This window comes from Mustela putorius, unplaced genomic scaffold, assembly GCF_011764305.1.
Source record: "Mustela putorius furo isolate JIRA1106 unplaced genomic scaffold, ASM1176430v1.1 tig00003858_pilon_pilon_pilon, whole genome shotgun sequence".
NCBI classification, from domain to species: domain Eukaryota; kingdom Metazoa; phylum Chordata; class Mammalia; order Carnivora; family Mustelidae; genus Mustela; species Mustela putorius.
The window spans coordinates 14,098,379-14,123,449 of NW_025422010.1; the positions used below are offsets into that span (position 1 = coordinate 14,098,379).

Consider the following 25,071-nt stretch of genomic DNA (forward strand, 5'->3'; position numbering starts at 1 on the left):
CACTAAACGATGACCAACTCAGTAGCAATGACAACAAGGCTTCCTGGGGCCCAGACTGTGTTCTTGAGATATCATTTCCCATTAAAAGAAGAAGGACCTTTAGAAAAAAAATACTGATGCCAGGACTGAGCAGGAAAGGTAGAAGATGAGTTTGGAATACCTTGACATAGCTGATACCAAGGAAGTTATCAAAGACTACTCATTTCATGTCAAAAGGATTCAGGAGCCAACCTAAGAAGCTCCCACCAGTTAAAGATCAGTGAGTTCAAATTTGAAGTGAACTTAAAACCATCAATTTTTTTTTTTCAAGGTCAAGCAAAGCTTTATTTTGAGACAAGCATCAAGAATCAAACTGCCCAGTCAGGACTGTCTCTCTCTTTTTTTTTTTTTTTTTTAAACCATCAAATATTTTTAAACTGTGAATTCATCTTGGTATTTTTAAAAGTTAATTGATCGCTTTTGATAGATAAGAGGGAACAGATTTATTATCTTGAAAATAAGAAGGGGGAAAAAAACCGAACACTTTTTCTGCCATTCCTATATGACCTAAACCACTGAATAACCAAATAATGTGAGAGGAAGCATTTATTTATAAAAAATGCTCCAACTAGTAACTGCAAAAGTAATGATGGAATTAGAATATCACAGTTTTACAACTCCCAGTGAATTAATGGATCTAGGCGTTGAGCACCAATGACTCCTAACAACAAAAAAGAGAAACAAAGCAGATATAATGTGTCTCCTGATAAAAGAACACATGACCCGTAGTCCTGCCAAAGGAATTGAACCAGAATCTTATAAAGCTCCTGCACCTAGCTTACAATTTTCAGGAAATACAAAACACGGAGGAACATGCTAAATCCTACCATGAGAATGAAATCAGCAAATTCAGACTGTGGGAAGCTTTACAGGTCAAACAACCCAGATGCTTCCATAAATAAATTGCAGTTTAAAAACTATAGGAGGAGGGTGCCTGGGTAGCTCAGTGGGTTGGGCCTCTGCCTTCGGCTTAGGTCATGGTCCCGGGGTCCTGGGATTGAGCCCCACATCGGGCTCTTCAGCAGGAACCCTGCTTCCCCCTCTCTCTGCCTCTCTGTCTGCTTGTGATCTCTCTCAGGTAAATAAATAAAATCTTTAAAAAAAAAAAAATTATAGGAGGAAGGCCTATATGTTAAAAGTGAATTGAAAGATATATTGAAATTTTTAAAAATGGGTATAACTAAACTGTAAGGTCCAAGGATGCACATAAGTGAAAAAACCCAAGCAATTCCTTGTGAAAATAATTCTTGGGGCCCCTGGGTAGCTCAGTGGGTTAAGCCTCTGCCTTTGGCCCAGGTCATGATCTCAGGGTCCTGGGATGGAGCCCCACGTTGGGCTCTCTGCTCAGCGGGGAGCCTGCTTCCCCCTCTCTCTCTGCCTGCCTCTCTGCCTACTTGTGATCTCTCTTCGTCAAATAAATAAATAAATCTTTAAAAAAAAAGAAAAGAATCTTTGTAATTATTTATATAATTTATAGTTTATAAAAACTCTAATTCCTACAAATTCCTACAAATAAATTTTTTATCTTTATAAAGATAAAACTCAAAGTAGCAGCTACTTTTGGAGGGATGACGGGGATTATAGTTAGGATGGGGCATAGAGAGGGGTTTCTGGGGTGCCTGGAAAAATCTGTCTTTCTTTTTTTTTTAAAGACTTTATTTATTTTTTATTTTTTATAAACTTATAATATATTTTTATCCCCAGGGGTACAGGTCTGTGAATTGCCAGATTTACACACTTCATAGCACTCACCAAAGCACATACCCTCCCCAATGTCCATAACCCCACCCCCCTTCTCCCAAAAAATCTGTCTTTCTTTACCTGGGTAGTGGTTACAAGGGTGTTTGCCTGATTATAATTCATTAAGTTACACATTCTCTTTGTGTGGTTTTCTTTTTTTTTTAACAGCTTTATTTTATTTTATTTTTGAAGATTTTATCTATTTATTTGACAGAGAGAGAGAGATCACAAGTAGGCAGAGAGAGAGGGGGAAGCAGGCTCCCTGCTGAGCAGAGAGCCCAATACGGGGCTCGATCCCAGGACCCTGGGATCATTTCCGTGCCAAAGGCAGAGTCTTTAACCCACTGAGCCAACCAGGTGCCCCCACTTTGTGTGGTTTTCTGTATCTGTATATAATAAAAACAAAAGGTTAAAAGAGAATGAAGGAGAATCCTGTTAAGAAAGAAGTCTAATAAAGAAGGTTAAGTGGAGGGCGCCTGGGTGGCTCAGTGGGTTAAGCCGCTGCCTTTGGCTCAGGTCATGATCTCAGGGTCCTGGGATCGAGTCCTGCATCAGGCTCTCTGCTCAGCAGGGAGCCTGCTTCCCTTCCTCTCTCTCTACCTGCCTCTCCATCTACTTGTGATTTCTCTCTGTCAAATAAATAAATAAAATCTTTAGAAATAAAAAAAAAAAAGAAGGTTAAGTGGGAAAAAAAACAGAATGCAGAATTATATTTACTCTATGGTCCAATTTTTTATGAAAAGTAGGTAGGGAAGTGGGCATATATACCCTCTGAACAGTCAACCAAGTTTAATAGTTATTACCTTAACAGGGATAGATATTTTATAATTTCTTTGCAGTGTTTGACATATTAATAGGGGAAAATCTAATAAATGATATATACATTGATATATATATGCACACATACACACATGCAAATACAGTTTTACTTTTTACTCTGAAATTATTTCAAGTTCACAAAAGCGTTTCTTGTAAAATATAAAGAAATCCTTTACATCCTTGACCCAGATTCATATTCATAATCCTTTTGGCTCATTTGCTCACTTTCTCTATTTGATAATTAGTTACAAATATCATGTCCCTTTACCTGTGAAAGCACTTCCAAATATTTCCTAAAAATCAATGCTATATATACGTACTTAATTTTTTAATATGGAGTGAATATATAAGTATTAGTCTTGAAAACATGCAGGGATTTTATGTCAAATTAGATAAAGTGTGTGAAAATGTTATTTTAAGCTGCAAAGAATCATTACAAAAAAAAGGATGTCTTGGGGCACCTGGGTGGCTCAGTGGGTTAAGCCTCTGCCTTAGGCTCAGGTCATGATCTCAGGGTCCTGGGATTGAGCCCCGCATCGGGCTCTCTGCTTAGCAGGGAGCCTGCTTCCTTGCTCTCTCTCTCTCTCTCTCTTTCTCTCTCTCTGCCTGCCTCTCTGCCTACCTGCTATCTCTGTCAAATGAATTTAAAAAAAAATTTTTTTTTTAATGGATGTCTTTTCCACTTGATATGCCTTAAGGTAATTGGTTGCTTCTATCTGAAGTTTAAAGAAATGTACCATTATCAGAGTATATCCTCCAATAACACAACAATGAAGAAACAGCCAAAAATTGCAATCATTTTCAGTATTTACTCTAAGCTTACTTGTAGTTTAATCTTAAATTCTTTTTTTTAAACTGCTAAATTCTTACTTACTCATTAATTTAATATTAGGGAAATCAGACATGAAGTTCTAGAGGGTGGAAGAACTTTGAAGAATGCTCCCATGTTTCTATCAAATCAGCTACAATGTGAGAAATTAACAGGAGCACCTGGCCTGGGTTTTGTTTTTGTTTTTTCTTTTCTTTCTTAGAGGTGCTCAAACCCAATGCGTTATGTACAGAGGGATATAAGTAAATAAAATCCGGTTTCCTAAAACACACACATACACACACACACTCACACACACACACACACACACACCCCAAAGACTTCATTTGGAAGATTTTGAAACACAATTTGTGGACTCTATCAGCTTTTTATAAAGAAGAACGAAACCTTCTTTAGATAGTATGTGCATATTCAAAATCCCCATAGTGCTTTTCAAGATTTTGACATATCTGGGTTTGGTCTATTTTTGTGCAGAATGAGAGTATCTTGCCAGAAAATATAGGGCCTGTTTCCATACTTTGTACTAAATTAAGCTGCACTGCACACTGAAATTATTTGACAAGTCAGTCAATTCTAAAAGCACTGTAATGAAAATACTAGTTTCAAAAAGTTTAGACAAAAAACTGTCGCCCTGAAACACCTGAACTCTGACCAGGGACTGAAAAAATTGTTCCCTGGGTTTGCATTTATAAATCAGAAGAATTAGCTCCTGGGCAGGCACTGGAAGACGACTTCCCGATGCCACCCTTCTTTCATTGTGAAAATAAAGCTCTTTTTCTTTAGAATTGACTGTTTGGGATTGCAGACAAGACGCAGTTCTGTTACGGACTGGAACACAGAGGGAATGAGATGCGCGGGAGTTTCGTGGAATCCGAGGGGGCTCCCTTGCGGAAGGATGGGAAGTGAAGTTCAGGGATGCTTAAGGGGGGGGGGGGTGCTTCTCCACTAGGTAGAAGCAGTCATGGTACCCTCGTCTGCCCGCAGGTGAGCGAGATGGAAGTGAACGGGCAGTTTGAGTCGGTGTGCGAATCGGTGTTCAGCGAGCTGGAGTCGCAGGCGGTGGAGGCGCTGGACCTGCCGGTGCCCGGCTGTTTCCGCATGCGGAGCCACAGCTACGTGCGGGCCATAGAGAAGGGCTGCTCCCAGGATGATGAGTGCGTGTCCCTGCGGTCCTCCTCCCCACCGCGCACCACCACCACCGTGAGGACCATTCAGAGCAGCACCGGTGAGTGAGCAGAGCGCCTATCCCCACCCTGGGGCTGCCATGAGCCTGGCCTCCCAGGCCCAGGCTACAGAATGTCCCAAAAGACTCCACACGGTGTCCTCCTCGCTGTTATCACACAATCGCCAGGAACATAATGCCACCCGTGCCCTACAAAGAACGGTTGTGCCTCCCTGCCTGCCTCTGTCCCCTGGCTTTGGCCACATGCACAGTCCTCTCAGCCTCCATCTCTGGCATGAACAGAGAAACTTCAACTACAGAACCAAAGAGGGGAGGGTCTTTCCCTCCCCACACGACATACTAGCAGCCAGCAAACTCATCCCATCAGCTCCTCCTGGCCACAGTCAGGCTCTTTTGGGGGTTATCCTTAGACAAGTGGGTTCCCCTAACTACTGAGTATCACACCGTGAGAATTTTTTTTTTTTTCAATTCCAAGATATCCACAAAATGACTATCCCAAAAGACCAGAAATATCACTGTTAAGAAAATAGGGAAGAAACAGATGATCCAGATAGATTAATTGAACATCTTATGAGTTTTCTTTCATTATAACAAAGACAGATTTCATTATTTTAAAACCTTCTCTCATATGTATAGAGCACCTCCTTTTCCCTCTAAAGTGCAATCAGGTTTATGCAGTTAAACTGTATTTTTATCAGATTTTAAGCAGAGAGGCACAGAAGAGCTTCACTAGTTTACATGACACTGAAACCTGCACGGGAATATAGCCATGGGTTAGATATGACAATGTGTGTGTTGGCGGGGTTTTTTTCCATATTTATAACATTTGGGTCCAAGAAGAAAATCTCCTCCATCTTAACTAGGCCTAACTGTATGATTGATTTCAGTGTAACCCCAATAAAGAGTAGTTCTACAAGAAGATCATCAAACCTCGAGTCATGGTAAATAAATCAATCAGAAGGAAAAGCCTGTGCCAGAATACCAGTGTTCAATGTTACTTCTAGGGCCTCAAATGCCAGAAATGATCCTTCTGCCTAGAACTTTTACAGCCATGAGAAGTAATAGGTCCTCAAATCGGAGTTAAAATCCTACTAACTAGAGATACGGAATTGAGGTAGCAATTTGTAAGAAACCATGAGAGGTTAAACATGAGGAGTTCACCTCTGACCAATGCAAAGAAAGGTATCAGGATCAGCGAGAAGGATGCTTCTAGAGAGCCCACAGGCTCCGCGGCTCTGCAGGGAGCTCAACCATACAGTGGATGCCCACTCTGGCTCACCAAGAAATTCCGCAAGAACACCCACAGATGAAGTTAACAAGTAAGGTTGACTTCTATAAGGAAAAACAAATTTTCAATCATCCATGGGCATATTTCTGTGTGTGTTTATGTTCATGCAGTGATTGTAATTTGAAGACCTGCCCTGTGCCTACAGCACATCACTGTGTCTCTTATTGTTCCCCATTTGCACCATGCCCACCCCGCCCTTCCCCAGTGTCTAGTCTACTGCTCGCTCTAACAGTCTTGCCACCTGCCAGCTGTTTTCCTGTGCTGAAATTGCTCGTTACATACACAGTATGTGCATCCTTGCCTAGGAGCGTGAGGGGAAGGAAAAGGGCCAATGGCTGACTCCTTCCCCCTCAAGGAGCAATGCTGGGGATAAAGTGGCAGGAGACTCCAGAAGGCTTTTTTTCTGCTCACCTCTCAGAGGATTTGTGCTTTTGTCAGTGGAGACAATTTACTTACACCTCCCACATCCGTCCTCACCCTTGGGCTGTGCTCTTCACCCCACACAACAGGATGTCTGACCTTTCTGAGACCTTTCCCAGATACTCAGAGAGGTTCCTGGAGTTCAAACAACAGGACTGCTAGAGAAAACTCAGGGTGCCTGTTAAATCTGAATTTCAGATAGTCAATAATTTTGTAGTGGGAGTGTATCTCAAAGTTGCATGGGGCATACTTATGCTAGAAAGTGAGTTGTCTTGTTTGGAGTATTTGCTAAATCAGACAAGCCTACCAGCGAAGGGAAGTAGAATCTGAGAGGGTGTGCTGATTATACATTGACTGGAGGGTCTTCAGCTGGGGACCTTATGAGGGAGAATACCACAAAACAGAGAGAGGCAAATGAAAATACCAGAGGTGATTACATCATTCCTTCTTGGGCTCCATGTGGTTCATCATAAGTACTGGGCTGCATCCACCTGCCGGCAGCTCTCAGGGTGGGAAGGCTCCATGCTTGGCTGTAGCTGCAGGGGCTCAGAGGCAGGGAGATGTGACCTGCTCCTCCCCCCAGGAGTGGGAAAGCATAAAATACCAGATTTTTGCACAGGACAACTGGTGACGTCACCCTTCATCACACTAAACATTATGATTGATGATCTCTACAGTCACAGAAAAATTAACAAGTTAAGGACTAAACTATGATACTAGCTTCTAAGTAAGCCCAACAGACATTTTACACATGTGACCTTAAGAATTCTAATATCACCTTGCAGTTTCTCTATGCCACAGATTTGTTCTTCTAAAAAGTCATCATTTTATGATATAATAAGGTTCTCCATTCATTCTACCCCTCCGATTACTCCTGTGTGCTCTTCTCCCTTTCACACACACACACTTCCTTTTCTCTCCCATGATCTCAGTACTATCATATTAATTTTCTTCTACTGGTTTCCTTCTTACACTGAATCAAATAGAATTTCCTGTAGAAAACACAGAAAATCTACTTTCTCATGGGACCTACTAATTTTTGAAAGGATGTGCTCATTTGGGGAAATCAGGAAACTACTTTGCTCTAATTTTAACCATTTCCCCCATGTACACAGGTCAGATCTGCACCCGTGTTCAGTAGGATGTGATGTCGATTCCTCCTTCTCCTTCTTTTCCTGTGCTCATTATTCTCGGATTCTCACCACAATTCTTTTTCCTAAACTTCCTTTTGCCTGGAAAAAGTTCTTCGGTTCTGTCAACTGCGATTATTAGCTGTAATTTTTTTCTCACAACAATGCACATGCTGAGTCTTTGATTTTTGTGTCAGTCCGTTCTAACTATTCAGATTTGCAACACAATATATTGAGTTTTTCTCTTCCAGCCTTGTCCATTCTCCATATTAACAAGATGAAATCACAAACAAAAGTCCACAAGTATCTTACCATGTGAGATCGGCATGAGGATGGGCTCAGCCCTAAGTGGCCCTAACGATCCCTGAGCGACCTGAGCAAGAATGGTGACTCGTCCCAGAAAATCAGGGCAAAGTAGGAACTGAGTTAGAGAGTGACTTACAGTTATGCTTCTTTTGCTTTAATGACCTGTTAGCTTATGTAACCATCATAGAATCTTATATTCTCTCAGCCTGTAATCTGCTCCCAGCACTCAAGATCTCCCCATCTAATATGCGACAAGCTTTTATATAAAGCCACTGTACCCAAGACTATTAAGCTAGGATTAGAGATACTGTAGGAAAATACAATTTAGCAGTAGAGCAATTAACCTTGGACTGGGAGAAAACAAGCACACTTACCTCAGTTGCCTGAATATTTTAGATAAAAGTAGAACTAGGTGCTGAAAATAAAGCCACACATCTACCTCAGGGTAGTGGATTAAACTTGCCTCGTGTGGAATATACCAACCCAACTGTTTGTGTTAAAGAAGAATTTTTTTTTTTTTTTTTTTTTACTTCCTACACTGAGCATCTTAGACCTATCAAAATCTTTACCACATTGTAGCTAAGACAGACAGACTTGTACTTGGTGAACAAGCAAAAACATTGTATAATAATCATCAGTGGAGACAACCAAACAGATACAGACACACATTTGGTCAGAAAGACAAAAAATAAACTGTTTGTAGTGGTTACCCAGCAAGTAGTAGGTGAAAGAATCAGTAGGGGAAGAGGAAAGTATTTTAAATAGGCATTGCTTTTTATGATTTTAAAAGCCAATGTTTGGTTAAAATAACACTCAATTATTGTATGGTTTCACTTATTTGTGGAACATAAGGAATAACACAGAGGACATTAGGAGAAGGAAAGGAAAAGTGAAGGGAGGGAAATCAGAGGGGGAGACGAACCACGAGAGACTGTGGACTCTGAGAAACAAACTGAGGATTTAGAGTGGAGGGGAGTTGGGGGATGGGTGAACCCAGTGGTGGGTATTAAGGAGGGCACAGATTGCTTGGAGCACTGGGTGTTATACGCAAACAATGAATCATGGAACACTATATCAGAAACTAATGATGTACTGTATGGTGACTAACGTAACACAATAAAAATTTTTTTAAAATAAAATACTCTGACAGAAATAGGCAAACTATCATGATATAGAATTCTGGCTTTTTAAGAAAAGCATTTTGAAATTACATGCTTTTCAAAGCAGCTTTATGTAACAATAACATAAATTGATAGAAGAGTAAGTAGGTTCATTTGCCACACTGTGGCTCTTAAAGTTTGGTGTATGTGCTCTGCTTTTTTTTTTTTTTTTTTTTTTTTTTTCAAATTAGGGAAAGCCTTAAAAGTTGATGGAGTTGAACTGATTTTTTGCTTCAAGAAGCCCCCAGAGGGGCACTTGGGTGGCTCAGTCTGTTGAGCAGATGCTTTTGGCTCCGTTCGTGATCCCAGGGTCCAGGGATTGAGCCTCACATAAGGCTCCTTGCTCGGCAGAGAGTCTGCTTCTCCCTTTGCCTCTCCCCCTGCTTGTGCTTGTTCTCTCCCCCCCTATGTCAAATAAGTAAATAAAATCTGGAGGGAGGAGAGAGGGAGAGAGGGAGGGAGGGAGGGAGAGAAGGAAGGAAGGGAATTATAAACAAAAAAGTTTAAAAAAATTATTTTTTTAAAGCCTCCAGAAAGGTCAGTGAGGCCATGATAAAGCATCCCCCCAGGCCAACAGCGAGTGTCCCCCAGCCAGGGAATCAGCACAGTGTGCCCTCCTGGGTGTGGCCTGGGGCCACAGTGAAACCAATATTTATACTTTTTTGAATGAGATTATATTTTCTCTTAAATTGAGACATGCTCTTCTATAATCCTACTTCACAGTCTATCATTGCTGTCAACTCTGACCCACCCACTCAAGTTCTTGCTCAGTTTAGCAAAAGCAGGTACCCTTTGATCAGCTGAGGTCGGGGCTCAGGTTCCAAGAGTTCTTCCACTGGCTTGAGTCTTCACCCCCCATCACCCACCCCATCCAGGATACCCCGTCCGGGTACCTTCATGCCCTTTCAGTCCCATATACCCTGCTTCCCATCCACCCCCAATAACAACAAAAATCCTTAACACACAAGATCGTGAGCAAAATAACATTAAGGCAATAATTTATATTTGCAATACGCATAGTAGGGATTCAGTAATGGAGAAAGAAAGGGGAGAGGAAATGCAAAAAAAACTTGCTTTTATTACGATATAACTGACATATTACATTGTGTATGTTTAAGATGTGCTACCTGTCGATTTGACACGTTTCTATATTGGGATGTGATTATCACCATCGCATTAGCTAACACCTCAAGTCACTTAATTATCATTTGTCTTTTGTGGTGAAAACATTTAAGATCTAGTCTTTTAGCAACTTTGAAGTATCTAATACAGTATTGTAGACTATAATCACGATGCTATGCATCAGATCTCCACAACTTATTCATCTTCTAACTGCAAATTTATGCTTTTGATGAATATCTCAATTCCCCTACCCCTTAGACCCTGTAACCACTATTCTACATTTACCACTAGTTCAGCTTTTTCAGACTCCACATATACATGATATCATATAGTATTTGTCTTTATGTGACTTATTTGACTTAGCATAATGTCCTCAAGGTCCCATCCATGTTGTCAAAATGCCAGGATTTCTTTCTTTCTCGTGGCTGAATAATATGCTACTATAATATATAAACCACATCTTCTTCATCCATTGATGGACTTAGGTTGCTTCCATGCCATGGCTACTATTAATAACAAACAGCAGAAAAATACTTATATACCTCACAAACTGCATGCTTCATGATTGGATAATCAAGATAACTTTCCTAGGAAATAGCATCGCTATTAAAACAAGCTGAATCATAAAACATTAGCAGAAAAAACTTCTATATCATCTAGTCCAGAGGTCTGCAAACTACCATCTATGAGCCAAATCCAGCCCTCCACCTATTTTTATAAAATTTTATTGGCACAAAGCCACTCTCATTAGTTTACACATGGCCTGTGGCTGCTTTCACTCTTTAACAGTAGACCTGAGCAGTTGTTGCAGAAAGCCAAAAAGATTTACTATCTGACCCTTTACTGAAAAAGGTTACCACCCCTGATCTAATCCCCTGTCCCCCATTTTAAGATAAGAAAACTAAGGTGAGCTTCTGTCTGGACGCAAAGTCAGAATAAAACCCCCGATCCCCCAGCCATAGACTTTTGCTTGTTTGGGTCCCAGCTCTTGAAGTTGTTTATTGCATGATTGTAAGGTTAATCTGAACTCATTTTCTTTACATGTGAAATGAAATTAGAGTGCTGCTTCTCTTGCCAGTGTTAATGACTACTTTTGGAGCATCCTTAGAGTTCAGAGAAAGCACACTTCTATTACAAGGCACTAATTCAATTAATAGGTTGTTTTTATAAAGCAGTGAGAGAAAGGTTCAGAAGTCCAAGGGGACAGACAACAGCCAGAAGTGTTTTGAACAAAGGGCCTTTCTTTTCTAGTCAAGATAAGATCAAGTAGTAAATATTCAGATATTGCCTTGTTCCTCTGCTAATGAGTTTCCCTTCCTTGAATTTCTCCAACCATCCAAATAAAACTGTAGACCAGCCACTTACCCTCATCTGAGGAGGCTTTAAAAGGAAAAAAAAAAAAAAAAAAAAAGACTTGATTTGTAGCACAACTTATGCCTTTTATGAGGTTACTTGTCCGGTTTTTATATCTGAGAAAACAGACAGTGGTAACTTTCCAAAGCGTTTTGGCTATAACCTTCCTATCTTCTGTGGGAAGATTCCAACTTGAGTTGGAATTCCTCTGTATTCTAGTAGAAATATTATGAAATCATAAGATGCAAAAGTCTTATTAGATAGAGAAAGAAATAAAGTCTGAAGAACTTGGGCTTTCATCTCCTCTATTTGTTTCACTATACATAGAAATCACCTCTCAGGGGCGCCTGGCAGGCTCAGTGGGTTAAGCAGCTGCCTTCAGCTCAGATCATGATCTGTGGGTCCTGGGATCAAGCTCTGCATGTAGAGAGGAGTCAGGAGTTGTCTTCCTCTTCTCCCTCTGCCCCTCCCCCTGCTTGTGTACTCTCTTGCGCCCTTTCTCTCTCAAATAAATAAAATCTTTGTTTAAAAAATCACCTCTCAGGAATAGAGTGGCAAACTTCAAGATCCTGTGCCCTGTAGACAGTCCTGAAGGCCACCTTTGCCCATGTGAGGGGTTGTCACATGACCAATCATGAAGGGGCTCCAAGGTTTTCTCGCCATAAGGGTTAATGTGAAGTTCGAATCAATAAGGAAGTAATAAATCAATAAGGATTATTATGAAATCATCAATAAGTATTATGTAAATTATACACTGAAATGCCTCTATCCTGGCTTTGATTTTAGATCTCTCAATCTGGCTTACTTCATTAACAATGATAACAGCTAACCTTTCAGCACTTACTATTTGATAAGCATTTTGAACCAGCTGCATAGACTCTCTTGTGTAATCTTAATGAATATTCTAGGACACATAGGTAATACATTATCATTCTCATCATACAAAAAAAAATTGAGGCTTAATGAAGTTTACACAACTTAAGGCCATACTGCTAGTAAATTACAGAGGAGACTCTGAAATTCTCTTTACTGATCATGAATGTTTAGTATAGTATATCTTGAAATAATTTCATACAAACCTGTCTGATCTAGAAGCTCTTTTTTTTTCTTTTATTTTTCCTTTTTTTAATTAACATATAATGTATTATTTGTTTTAGGGGTACAGGTCTGTGATTTGTCAGTCTTACACAATTTGCAGCACTCATCAGAGCACATACCCTCCCCAATGTCCATCACCCAGCCATCCTATCCCTACCTCCCACCCCCCCAGCAGTCCTTCAGTTTGTTTCCTGAGATTAAGAGTCCCTTACGGTTTGTCTCCCTTTCTGGTTTCATCTTACTGCACTTTTCCGTCCCTTCCCCTATGATCCTCTGTCTTATTTCTCAAATTCCTCATATCAGTGAGATCATATGATAATTGTCTTTCTCTGATCGACTTATTTCACTCAGCATAATACCCTCTAGTTCCATCCATGTCACTGCAAATGACAAGATTTTGTTTTGATGGCTGCATAGTATTCCATTATATATATATACATACACACATACATACACACACACACATACCACATATATATATTCATATATATCTTGCATCTTCTTTATTCATTCATCTGTTAAGGGACACCTGGGCTCTCTCCATAGTTTGGCTATTGTGGACATCGTTGCTCTGAACATTGGGGTGCATGTGCCCCTTCAGATCACTACATCTGTATCTTTGGGGTAAACACTCAGTAGTGCAATTACTGGGTCATAGGGTAGCTCTATTTTCAATTTTTTGAGGAACCCCCATACTGTTTTCCAGAGTAGCTGCACCAGCTGGCATTCCCACAAACAGTATAGGAGGGTTCCCCTTTTCTCCACATCCTTGCCATACCTGTCGGTTCCTGACTTGTTAATTTTAGCCATTCTGACTGGTGTGAGGTGGTATCTCACTGTGGTTTTGTTTTGTATAAGAAGCTCTCTTGGGGCGCCTGGGTGGCTCAGTGGGTTAAGCCTCTGCCTTCGGCTCAGGTCATGATCTCAGGGTCCTGGGATCGAGCCCCGCATCGGGCTCCCTGCTCAGCGGGGGAGCCTGCTTCTCCCTCTCTCTCTCTGCCTGCCTCTCTGCCTGCTTGTGATCTCTCTCTCCATCAAATAAATAAATAAAATCTTTAAAAAAAAAAAAAAATAAAAAAAAAAAAGAAGCTCTCTTCTTTCATGCTTTCTTCCCACACATTTTTATTTAGCTTCTGCCATGTTTGAAACCTATGTTTTCCTTAGATTTTTCTTTAAAAAAAAAAATCCCTTTAAAAAAAAGTCTTGTTCATGTACTATTGACATGGTTTTTTTACTGAACAAACAATGGGTCACAGAAATCAAAGAAAAAATTTTAAAATCCCATGAAATAAATGAAAATGAAAATACATTCCAAAAGCTATGGGATACAGCAAAAGCAGTTTTAAGAGGCAAGTTCATAGTAATTTAGGCCTACCTCAAGAAACAAGAAAAATCTCAAACGAACAATCTAGCTTTATACCTAAACAGAACTAGAAAAACAAATAAATGCAAAAATAGTAGAAGGAAGGAAATAATTTTTAAAAACTGAGTCTTTTCTAAAAAGACAATAGAAGAAAAACCACAATGAAATTAAGAGCTAGTTCTTTGAAAAGAATTTTAAAAAATCAGGAAGTCTTTAACTAGACTAAGAATAGAAGTGAGAATACTCAAATAAATAAAATCAGAAATGAAAGAAAAGTTGCAACTCACACCAAAGAAATACAAAGGATCATAAGAGACTACTGTGAACAATTATACACCAAACTGGACAATCTAAAAGAAATGGATAGGGCACCTGGGTGGCTCAGTGGGTTAAAGCCTCTGCCTTCAGGTCAGGTCATGATTCCAGGGTCCTGGGATCGAGCCCCACATCAGGCTCTCTGCTCAGCAGGGAGCCTGTCTCGCCCTCTCTCTCTGCCTGCCTCTCTGCCTACTTGTGATCTCTGTCTAATAAATAAATAAAATCTTCAAAAAAATAAAAAATAAAAGAAATGGACAATTCCTAGAAACTTACAGTCTTCTGAGACTGAATCATGAAAACAACAGAAAATGTGATAAAGCAATTACTAATAAGGATATTAAATCCATTAAAAAAAAAAAAAAACAACTCTCAACAAATGAAAGTCCAGGACCCAACAACTTCACTGGTGAATTCTACCAAACTTTCAAAGAAGATTTAATACCTATCCTGATCAAACTCTAAAAAACTGAAGAGGAGGCACCCCTTCCAAACTCATTCTATGAGGCTAGCATTATCTTGACATGAAAACCAGATAAGGACACCACAAAAAAAGAATGTTATAGGCCACTACTCATAATGAATATAAATGCAAAAATCCTCAGCAAAATATTAGCAAACCAAATTCAGTATGATCAAATGGGTTTTATTTCAGGGATGCAAAGATCGTTCAGTATCCACAAGTTAATCATCATGTACACCACATTAACAAAATGAAGGATAAAAAATCATATCATCTCAAATACAGAAAAAGCATTTGACAAAATTCAACATTCATTTATGATTAAAGAAAAAAAAACTTTCAACAATGAGGGTAGAGAAGGAACATACCTCACATAATAAAGGCTATATATGACAAGCTTAAAGCTAACATCATATCCAATGGGTATGATGAAAAAGCTGAAACTTTTCCCTTAAGATCAGGAACAAGTCAAGGATGCCCACTCTTGCCACTTCTTTCAATATAGTAGTGGAAGTCCTAGCCCAAGCAATTAAGCAGAAGGGGGAAAGGCATCCATTTTGGAAAGAAAGAAGTAAAACTGTCACTATTTGCAGACAATATGATTTTACATATAGAGAAGTAACCCTAAGGGAGCCTGGGTGGCTCAGTCAGTTAAGCATCTGCCTTCAACTCAGGTCATGATCCCAGAGTCCTGGGATGGAGCTCCACATCAGGCTCTCTGCTGAGCAGGGAGCCCGCTTCTCCCTTTCTCTCTGCCTGCCCCACCCCTACTTGTGCGCTTTTGTGTTCCCTCTCTCTTTCTCTCCCTCTGTGAAATAAATAAATAAGATCTTTAAAAAAAAAAAATCCTAAAGTAGTCCTAAAGACTCCACCAAAAAATGAAAAATGGATTCAGTTAGTTGGAGAATATAAAAATCAATATACAAAAATAGGTTGCACTTGTGTACACTAACAAACTATTACTAACAATTGTAATTTTTATAATTATATCAAAAAGAATAAAATGCCTAGGAATAAAGTTAACCAAGATGAAAGCCCTGGACTCTGAAAACTATAAGACACTGATGAAAGCAACTGAAGAAGATACAAATAACAGGAGATATTCCAGGCTAATGGATTGCAAGAATTAATATTGTTAAAGTGTCCCTATTACCCAAAGCAATCTATAGATTTAGTGCAATCCATATGGAATTTCCAACGGCATTTTTCACAGAAACAGAACAATCCTAAAATTTGTATGGAACAACAAGAGATCCCAAATAGCCAAAGTAATCTTAAGAAAGAAGAACAAAGCTGGAGGCGTCATGCTACCCGATTTCAAACTATACTACAAAGCTATGGTAATTAAAACAGTATGGTATCAGCGTTGGAACAGAATAGAGAGCCCAGAAATAAATCCATGTATATGTAGACAGTTAATGTATTATATTCATATAGTTTAACAAAAGAGGCAAGAACATACAGTGGGGAAAGGACAGACACTAATAATGGTGCTGGGAAAATTGAACAGCCACATGTAAAAGAATGAAACTATACTACTATCTTATACCATATGCAAATATTAATTCAAAATGTATTAAAGACTCAAATGCAAGATGAGAAATCATGAAACACCTAGAAGATAAGCTCTCTGACCTCAGTTGTAGTAATATCTTTCAGGATCGGATTCTAGAAACAGTAACAAAAGCAAAAATGAACAAATGGGACTATCAAGTTTAAAAAAAGTTTCTGTACAACTAAGGAAACCATCAACAAAATAAAAAGGCAACCTACTGAATGGGAGAAAATATTTGCAAATCACATATCTAAATAAATGGTTAATTTCCAAAATATGTTTTAAAAACTCATCTAATTCAGTAACAAGGGGAAAAATCCAGTTTAAAAATGAGCAAATAATCTGAATAGACTGTTTCCTAAAGAAGACATAAAGACAGCCAACAGGTATATGAAAAGATGTTCACCATCACTAATTTTCAGGGAAATTCAAATCAAAACCACAATGAGCTATCACCTCACACCTATCAGAATGGCTATTATTAATAAGACAACAAGTGTTGGCAGGATGTGGAGGAAAGGAACCATTGTGTACTGTTGGTAGGAAAGTAAGTTGATGCAACTACCTTGAAAAAGAGTAGAGAGGTTCCCCCTAAGTTAAAAATAAAACTACTATACCATTCAACAATTCTACTTCTAAGTATTTATCTAAAGAAAACAAAAATAGTAATTTGAAAAGATATATGCACCTCTGAGTTCATTGCAGCATTATTTATAATGAACCACATATGTGCACACAGACAATGGAACACTTCTCAGCTATAAAAAAATGAATTAAAGTTTGCCATTTGCAACAACATGAATGGACCTTGAGAGTATTACACTAAGTGAAATAAGCCAGAAAGAAAAAGACAAATATGATTTCACCTGTAACTGAAATTAAAAAAAAAAATAGCAAAACAAAACTGTTGGATACAGAGAACAGATTGGTGGTTGCCCGGGGGCAGGAAGACTGGTGCGTCAATGAATGGGTGAAAGAGAGTAACATGTACAAGCTCCCAGTTGTAAGTCAGGAGGTAATATACAGCATAGGGACTATAATCAATAACACTGTGTCGCAAATTCGAAAAGTTACTGAGAAAGTAAATCTTGAAAGTTCTCATCACAAGACAAAAAAAAAAAAAAAGGGCGCCTGGGTGGCTCAGTGGATTAAGCCACTGCCTTCGGCTCAGGTCATGATCTCAGGGTCCTGGGATCGAGTCCCGCATCGGGCTCTCTGCTCAGCAGGGAGCCTGCTTCCTCCTCTCTCTCTGCCTGCCTCTCTGCCTACTTGCGATCTCTCTCTGTCAAATAAATAAAATCTTAAAAAAAAAGAAAAGATGTAAAGGAAGTAGCAATTAAAATGGATAATGTCCAACTCTTGATTTCAGTTCAGGACATGATCTCAGAGGGTTGGGAGATGGAGCTCCATGTCGGGATGGGTGTGAAGCCTGCTTAAGATTCGTCTTCTTTCTACCCTCTGTCCTTCTCCTCTTCCCTCTCTAAAAATGAATGAATGAATGAATGAATGAATGAATGAAATGGATAGAGAAAAAGCCTAAGAAAAATCTTCTGGGTTAAAAATCCCATATTATGCTTTGTCATTTTTACATTATGACAGATTTAGAAGATCAAATATTCAATCTCTTGATCTAATTCTAGTGTTGTCAGACAGCACTGAATAGAAGAAAGAACTTTTGCCAACTTGTGTAAACTGCTCTACGAACTGAGTAGGTGGTAAATTCTGTGCTGAAGCTGATAAAATGAGAAGAGATAGTATTTTTTCTGCTTAGCCTAACAGTTATATGTCAATTTTATCTCAGTAAAGCTGGACAGAAGTACTACAACAATGTAATCCTGATCCAACTGGTCTTTTGAATGAATTGTCATTATTGGTAACTCAGTTACAAAAGGCAGTCAGAAAACACAATTTAGAAAATTGGATTCCTCTAAAATGAGTATTTATGAAATGGGAAATTTCTCAAAAATACTAATGACACAACAATGTAGAACGTAACAATGCACTTCTTTATCTTTAGTTATAAAACAGTGCCCATGGAGGTATATTAATGAAATTGCCATTTTTAAAAGCCTTTATAATAGTCCAGAGTTTTCTGATCCAATTCATATTAAACTTTAACAAATATAGCAACATAGTAGCCATTGAAAACCTTATTGTAATTAATGCTGACAGCCGGATGACTTACACATTTTGGTGGCATTATTTAGCTCCAGGTGGTAAATCTAAGAGCAGAGGGGGTTTTTTTTGTTGTTGTTTGTTTGTTTGTTTGTTTGACAGAGAAAGAGAGATCACAAGTAGGCAGAGAGGCAGACAAAGAGAGAAGAAAAGAAACAGGCTCCCTGCTCAGCAGAGTGCCTGAGGCAGGGCTCCATCCCAGGACCCTGAGAACAGGACCTGGGCAGAAGGCAGAGGCTTAACCCACTGAGCCACTCGGGTGCCCCCAGGAGCAGAGGTTTATGTTTCTCTATTACTCTTGCTACTGCAATTCAGTCAAGCTTTCAGTACAACTTGTATATGCTACCAAGTGTCTTTATTTAGAAACAGATCAAAATGAATAGTACCATGACTTTACTGTATTGGCAAATAAGAAACAATCTTATATACATTGTAATGATGAGCCAATGATTTTGTACCTATTAGCATTCTGAAAGCTCTCTTTGCCATCTGCTGGTGTCTTACGACAAATTCTACCAACACGTAAGTAACTGGTAGAAAAAAAAAATGCAAAAAAGAAAAATTATCAGTGTTTGAGAATTCTAATAACCTTTCATTTAACTTAAAGAAGAAACTAACTAGTCTAAATTATCTCAAAGAGTGTGTTATGGTCTTATGGTTTCAGGGGATACATAATTACTAAAATTAACTTTGCTTAGCCAATTTCATACATTACATACACTGACAAGAGCTGTGACCAACACAGAAATTCATTAATTTCTGGATAGGACTGTCATCCTGTCTCTTAAAGGCCAACGTTGAATTTCTTTTCTAGGTGATATTCTTATTCTGTCACATATTATTCCCACAATTTTTAAAATTTAAGGAAAATTGATGTGTCATCTGCTACTTTGCTTCTGAAAAACTTCTCTCTTCTGAAATGTTGATTATGGCCAAATAATCATAATGAGACAGTTCGCATCATTTTCAAAGAACTTCTTTCTATCAGCATTTTTAACTTTTCATAGATTTACAAGAAATTACAAAAGTAGTACAAAGAAGTATTTTATATACTCCTCACTCAGTTTCTCCCCAACAGTTACATCTTATATATCTATAATACTAGATCAAAACCAGGAAACTGCCCATGGTGCAATAATGGATAGTTCATATTTTATTCACCGGTAGATTCCTGCCATCACTGTAAAAGACACAGAACTATTCCACAACCACCAAGATCTACAGTTGTTTACGTTTTATCAGTTTAAGGAATAAAAACTTTACTCCCTTCTGGTACCTTTGCCCTCTCCCATTTATAATATAATCATCTTAAATAGTTTACCCACAGACATTGTGAGTCATATCCCACAATGTTATACTTTGTGCTTCAAATGTCAAACATAATTTAGGAAATTTCAGAGGAGAGGGAAAGTCAATTGTAGTTACCCTATTATTTTGTCAAACTGCCCAATTTGAGAAATTGTCAGCCATTATTTATGACTGTTTTTTTCACCCCCGCCTCCCTTCTCCCATTTTTCTGGGACTGCAGGACACAGTAGCCATGACTCCAATGAGTGATCTGAGCAGGGTGGTTTCCTTAGAAGAGGATGTGGGTAGGCAGGTATGGTTACACAAAAACAATTGTGTGTGTGTGTTGCCCCACCTAATGTGACCCAACTTTCACAAACAGGAGACAACCCAAAGTTACATTTAGCTACTACATCCTGTATATAGTGCCTCTTATCAGTATCAGAGTCCATTATCTTCTTTCCTAATCCTGTCCAAGTATTATTTCTCACCACTCAGCAATTTACAGGCTAAATTTTATACTCCTTTAAAATACCTGAGTACTCAAAACAAAAACTCAACAATCTTGATTTAGAAAAGGAAAAAAACAAAGAATCCTCAAGGACATCCGTACCCATTGTCCTTCAAATAATCTAGGATGACTTCATTGGCAGATCAAGTCACAGATGACCTTTAATATAGTACAACTTGTCTTAAATAATGCTAATACCAGACATTCTGTTTTTAGAGCTTATGGAATTGCCTTGTGTTTGTCAGATGGCTGCCATATCAAGTTTTACTGATGACGCATTTATCATATTCCATTAAATAAAAAGAATGTTGATAAATCCAGGTAAAATTTACACAAAATAACTTTCTTTTAAAAAAAAAATTACTTTTAGAGAGAAAGAGAGAACAAGCAGGAAGAAAGGCAGAAGAAAGGGAGAGAATCTCAAGCAGACTCCCTCCTAAGTGTGTTGCCCAAAGCAGACTCGATCTCAACCACTGAGATCATGAACTAAGCCAAAACCGAGGTCATGACTGAGCCACCCAGGCTCCCCAAAAAGTAACCTTCTTTTCACTTAAGAATTAGTTACTTGAAATACAACTATCAGAAAAAGAAACTCAAAGCCCTTAATATTTCTTAAATTGCTTACATCAAAATGAATGAAAGCTCTTGACTTCAGCCAAGTAGCTATCTTGAAGTCTCTACTACTCTTATACAAGATCTGTGAGTACCTTAAGTGACGCAAACAATGGGTTAAAGAGAGTTTAAATGCCACTTAATTTATAGCTTTGCAATGTTTTGGCCATTCGCCATTGAAACACAAACCTCCAGTTCTCACACAGGAAGAACTGTGTCGTGAATATTTGTTGATAAATGATTGATAGATGAGAATGCTGGATTGCCTCGGGAAATTTTCTGCCTCAATTAATGCTTAAATTTCTGGGATGATTCTAACACCTCCACAGAAGCAGAAAGTTCTTTTCTTTTTTCTCATCCACCTGAAAATAAACCACTTCATTTTACAGAGAGTGGGACAGTCACATGTCTCCCCGATACCATCTTGAGAAATGAAGTTTCAATAATTTCTTATTTGAGGAAAGGCAGTAAGAATCAAGGATGGTGATAAACATTAACTTCTACAAGTAAAGGCCTCCACTTTATTCTCTGACTGTTCATCCCACCTTGTGTTCTTTCTCCCCGCACCTTCCAGCCAAAGTCGCACAGAGGTTACATCCCTACCTTTCCCTTCTCGTGTCTGTAAATGAGGAAATCATGCTAATTGTCTTGACGTGGTCTCAGGGCTCTGTTTAATCTGTGAATATCTGAGTAAGAGGACTTTAAGGACTGCTTATCACATTTCTGCCATGACTATTATAACACGAGAAAACTTAGGATATATATCAAAATTTGGTGGTCTTTGGGGCTTGTTTTGCTTTGTTTTGTTGGGGGGGGGTTGCTTTCTCCTAAAATGCATCATAAAAAAAAAAAAATCCATCATATTCTTCATCTCCAGAATCACTAGAGTATTATGAAAGGCCAGAAAAAATACTGACAAGTTCTTAAGCTGCTGGAAACCAGGATCCCTTCCTATTTTGAATCTCCATTTAAGACCCAAAACAGCAGAACTCTTTTCCTTGAACCCATCCAACTGTGTGTTGACATGTCTACAAACATTTCAAATGTTCTTTTCTTTTTCTTTTTTTACTTCTAATTCCCTTCCATGAAACTGTTCCTCAGAAATAACCTGAGGCAGAAAAGCTTACAAACAAAGATGGGGCCCGTAGCGTTAATTAGGATGGTGAAGGAGTTCACCTACCTTTGTGGGTGCTGAGTGTCTGTGGGTAGAGGGAAGGTCAAATGGCGGAGCCTCCACTTCAATGGAATTCTTGAGCTAACTGTAAAAATTGTATTTAGAAAGAGTTTAAAATAATACAGAGGGAGAGAACTTCTGATACTATATTAAGCTAAAAAAATCTATGGCACCTTGAAGCCCTCTTCAAAATTGTATATGTGTATATGTACACCCAAACATATACACATTATCTAGAACTATGTCAAGAAATTGTTCCCGGGTCGGGGGGTGGGGCGGTGCACGGAACTGAAGGGAAATTTAGCAGAACGTTACATGGTAGTTCTCATTGGCACTGAAACCAAGATCTGGTTTTGGTTTTTCTTTGTACCCTTTTTTCCCAAACATTCTGTAGTGAACTTGTTTTATTATAATAAAAGAAACGTTATTTAAAAAAAACAAAAACAAACACAAAAAAAAAAACAACTAACATTTCATGGTGAGGGTCCTAATTGGAAACAATAATATATCTAACAACAGCAGATCTCACTGATGTCCCCCTCTGCCTTTTTGTTTTCGTGATTAAATGAAGTCTCTTGGGTTCTGTAGTTAGGTCGAATAACTAAAGATGATCTCCGAAAAGATGCTGCTTTGTGATTGTTGTTATTTATCAAAGCATGTAATATCTCCTAGAAAGGAATTCGAAAACAATAAAGTTTTTTTTTTTAATCTGAAAAAAGCTTTAAAAGAAGATCTTCGTTTTTGCTGACTCTCTTGTGGTAGCAGGTGAGGTTTCTGTAGATTTTGCAGGCTTTTCTTTTCTCCTTTCAGATGTCAGAAGCAGTTAATTTGCTAACGACAGTTGCAGGTGGTGTTCAAGGAGAAGGGAGCAGAGGACAAAGGAATAAAGCTACCTAAAACCAGCTTATGGCATCTTTAAAAACATAAATCCATGCCTTTGGAGCTCTTACTCTGACAGAGCTCACCTCTCAGAGGCACACTTTCAGCTTTTACTTGTGTTCCAGCCAGAAAAGCTCCCCAAGCAATTACAGAGACAGAAAAGATTTGTGCTGCAGCCACAATCTAATATGATAGTGTAGGCAGCCCACCTGTATTGTTAGGAGGGGAAGAACCCTGTGGAAGGTAGACAAAGCGAAGTGCTGAATGGGACTGCAGAGTCATGGAAAATATTCATCATCGTTCATGGAGAAAGAAAGTGATGTTGACAAACTTGGACTAAAAAAGTCTGAGGAGCTCTCGCTTCACGAGAAGTGCTAAAACAACAAAACAAAGATAGTGCCTTTTGGGGATTCTTGCAAACTTTTTGCACAGCCCTCTGGTGGAAATGAAGGTTGACCACCTTAACCGGCTGCATCTGCCTTTCCTGCCTTTTCTGTGTTTCCCCTTTCCTTTCCCTTCTTTTCCAGAGAGAACTCGAAGGCACCTAATCATTTCTCACCTATTCTCACAAGAGCTCTAGGGGAAGCATTAGGAAGGGCACAGAGGCAAGCTAACGGATTCTTTCTTGCTCATGTATGTTCTTCTGAAACCAGACAGCACACAGCATGAATGAGAGCCCAGAAACAAGTGACTGGGCTCCTTCATTCATACGGTCACACTGCATGGACCAGAATACTGTAGCTGGCGTTTTCCAGCCATGGTCTTGGAGGACACATACTTCAGGAGCATTATGAAGCCTTCATCTAAGGAATGAAAGAAAACATCCATCTGCTTTGTTGTCTGCTCCATTTTAAAACCCACACACATTGGACTCTTGATTTCAGCTCAGGTCATGATCTCAGGATCCTGCATCAGGCTCTGAGCTCAGCGGGGAGTCAGCTTCCCTCTCTCTCTTTCTCTCTCTTTCTGTCCCTCCCTTCCCCCACCCACTCTCTAAAATAAATAAATCTCTTAAAAATAAAATAAAACCCACCTCCATTAGTTAATACCATTATACCTGTTTGTAGAGCTGTGGCATTCCAACTGAGTATGTGTAACAGGAGGATGTCGACCAAGAGATGCTAAGCAAACCAAAGCTTATTTCCTCCCTTGTGCATCAGGGGTTTGCCATTAACCGTAATGGTAATTATACGAGGTAATTCAGAGCCTGCCTTCCAGGGTTGTATCTCCATCCAATCATACACAACCTCTGATTCTGTTTGGAAAACAATGGACTGTTTGAACCTGCGCGAGTAGTTTGTAATGATCTTTCCAAAGAGAACTCCTTTGGTTTTTAATTCCACAATGGGGAGGCCTTTAACTATCTTAGAAAATCATGCATGGCTTTGTTTTGCTTCCAAAAAAGACTTAACAGGATTATATTACTAAATAGGACACCCACACTTCTCTCCCCTCAAATTGGTTCTGAATCAAAATGGGGTTTTTTAAGGGGATTAAGAAACTTGTGCTTCTCAGATAAAGTTCTCCCTTAATTAAGGAGCTATTTCTGATGTTAACACACCTCCAGAAGCATTTGGGCGTTTCAGAATAGGGCAGAATCTTGATAGTGTCCCCACTTGCTCGCTTGTGTTTTCCTATATAACTTGAAATGGTAAGTCCTCCTCAAAACCTTTTATTTTTGGATTTCCCCATATGTTAGCTTCTCTCTTTGCACACAAGCTAACGAAGAGGCCCAAGCAAATAGGTGAAGCATTAATGAAATGGGCAGATGGATCAATGCTACTTCCTGGCACTTCTTCTGAAGGGGCCAGAAGCAAATATGGGTCCTCTGAACTGCACGTCCATCCAACCTTGGGTGTCCACTGAACGCCCAAGGCTGCTGGGTTCTTCTGCGTGCTCTATTTCACAACCAGAGTGGTTTGGTATCACTCCCATGTCACACTGCCTATCTGGGAAAGGACCCCCAAATACTTATGAAGGTTATGATGAAAACAAACTCTGAGTTTTGAGAATAGAACTCTAAGTGAACGCATAATTCATCAATTCGCTCACTCTCCCTCCACCAAGCATGCTTCTATCCCCTACCACATGCCTTCAGCTCATCCTAAAAGGCAATTAGCACATACTCCTATTTCTAATTGCTAACAAGCTACTGAGAAGTTTACTCATCTTCCCTTTTCAACCAAAGCCTCCTCCAACTTGACATATCTTTCCAATTACTGCATAAACCTCAATTATCTAAGTTATGCG

The 25,071-nt window shown here is 39.1% G+C and overlaps 1 protein-coding gene across 9 annotated transcripts in view; it reads left to right on the forward strand.

Annotated features, from left to right (window-relative positions):
• DLGAP1 (DLG associated protein 1) overlaps positions 1–25,071 on the forward strand; it is an 871,327-nt gene that overhangs the window by 693,256 nt on the left and 153,000 nt on the right. For all 9 annotated transcript variants that reach the window (XM_013051420.2, XM_004742767.3, XM_004742768.3 and 6 more), the window contains one exon: positions 4,412–4,652. In XM_013051420.2, coding sequence (XP_012906874.1) covers positions 4,412–4,652 — 241 coding nt within the window. The remainder of the gene's footprint in view (positions 1–4,411; positions 4,653–25,071) is intronic.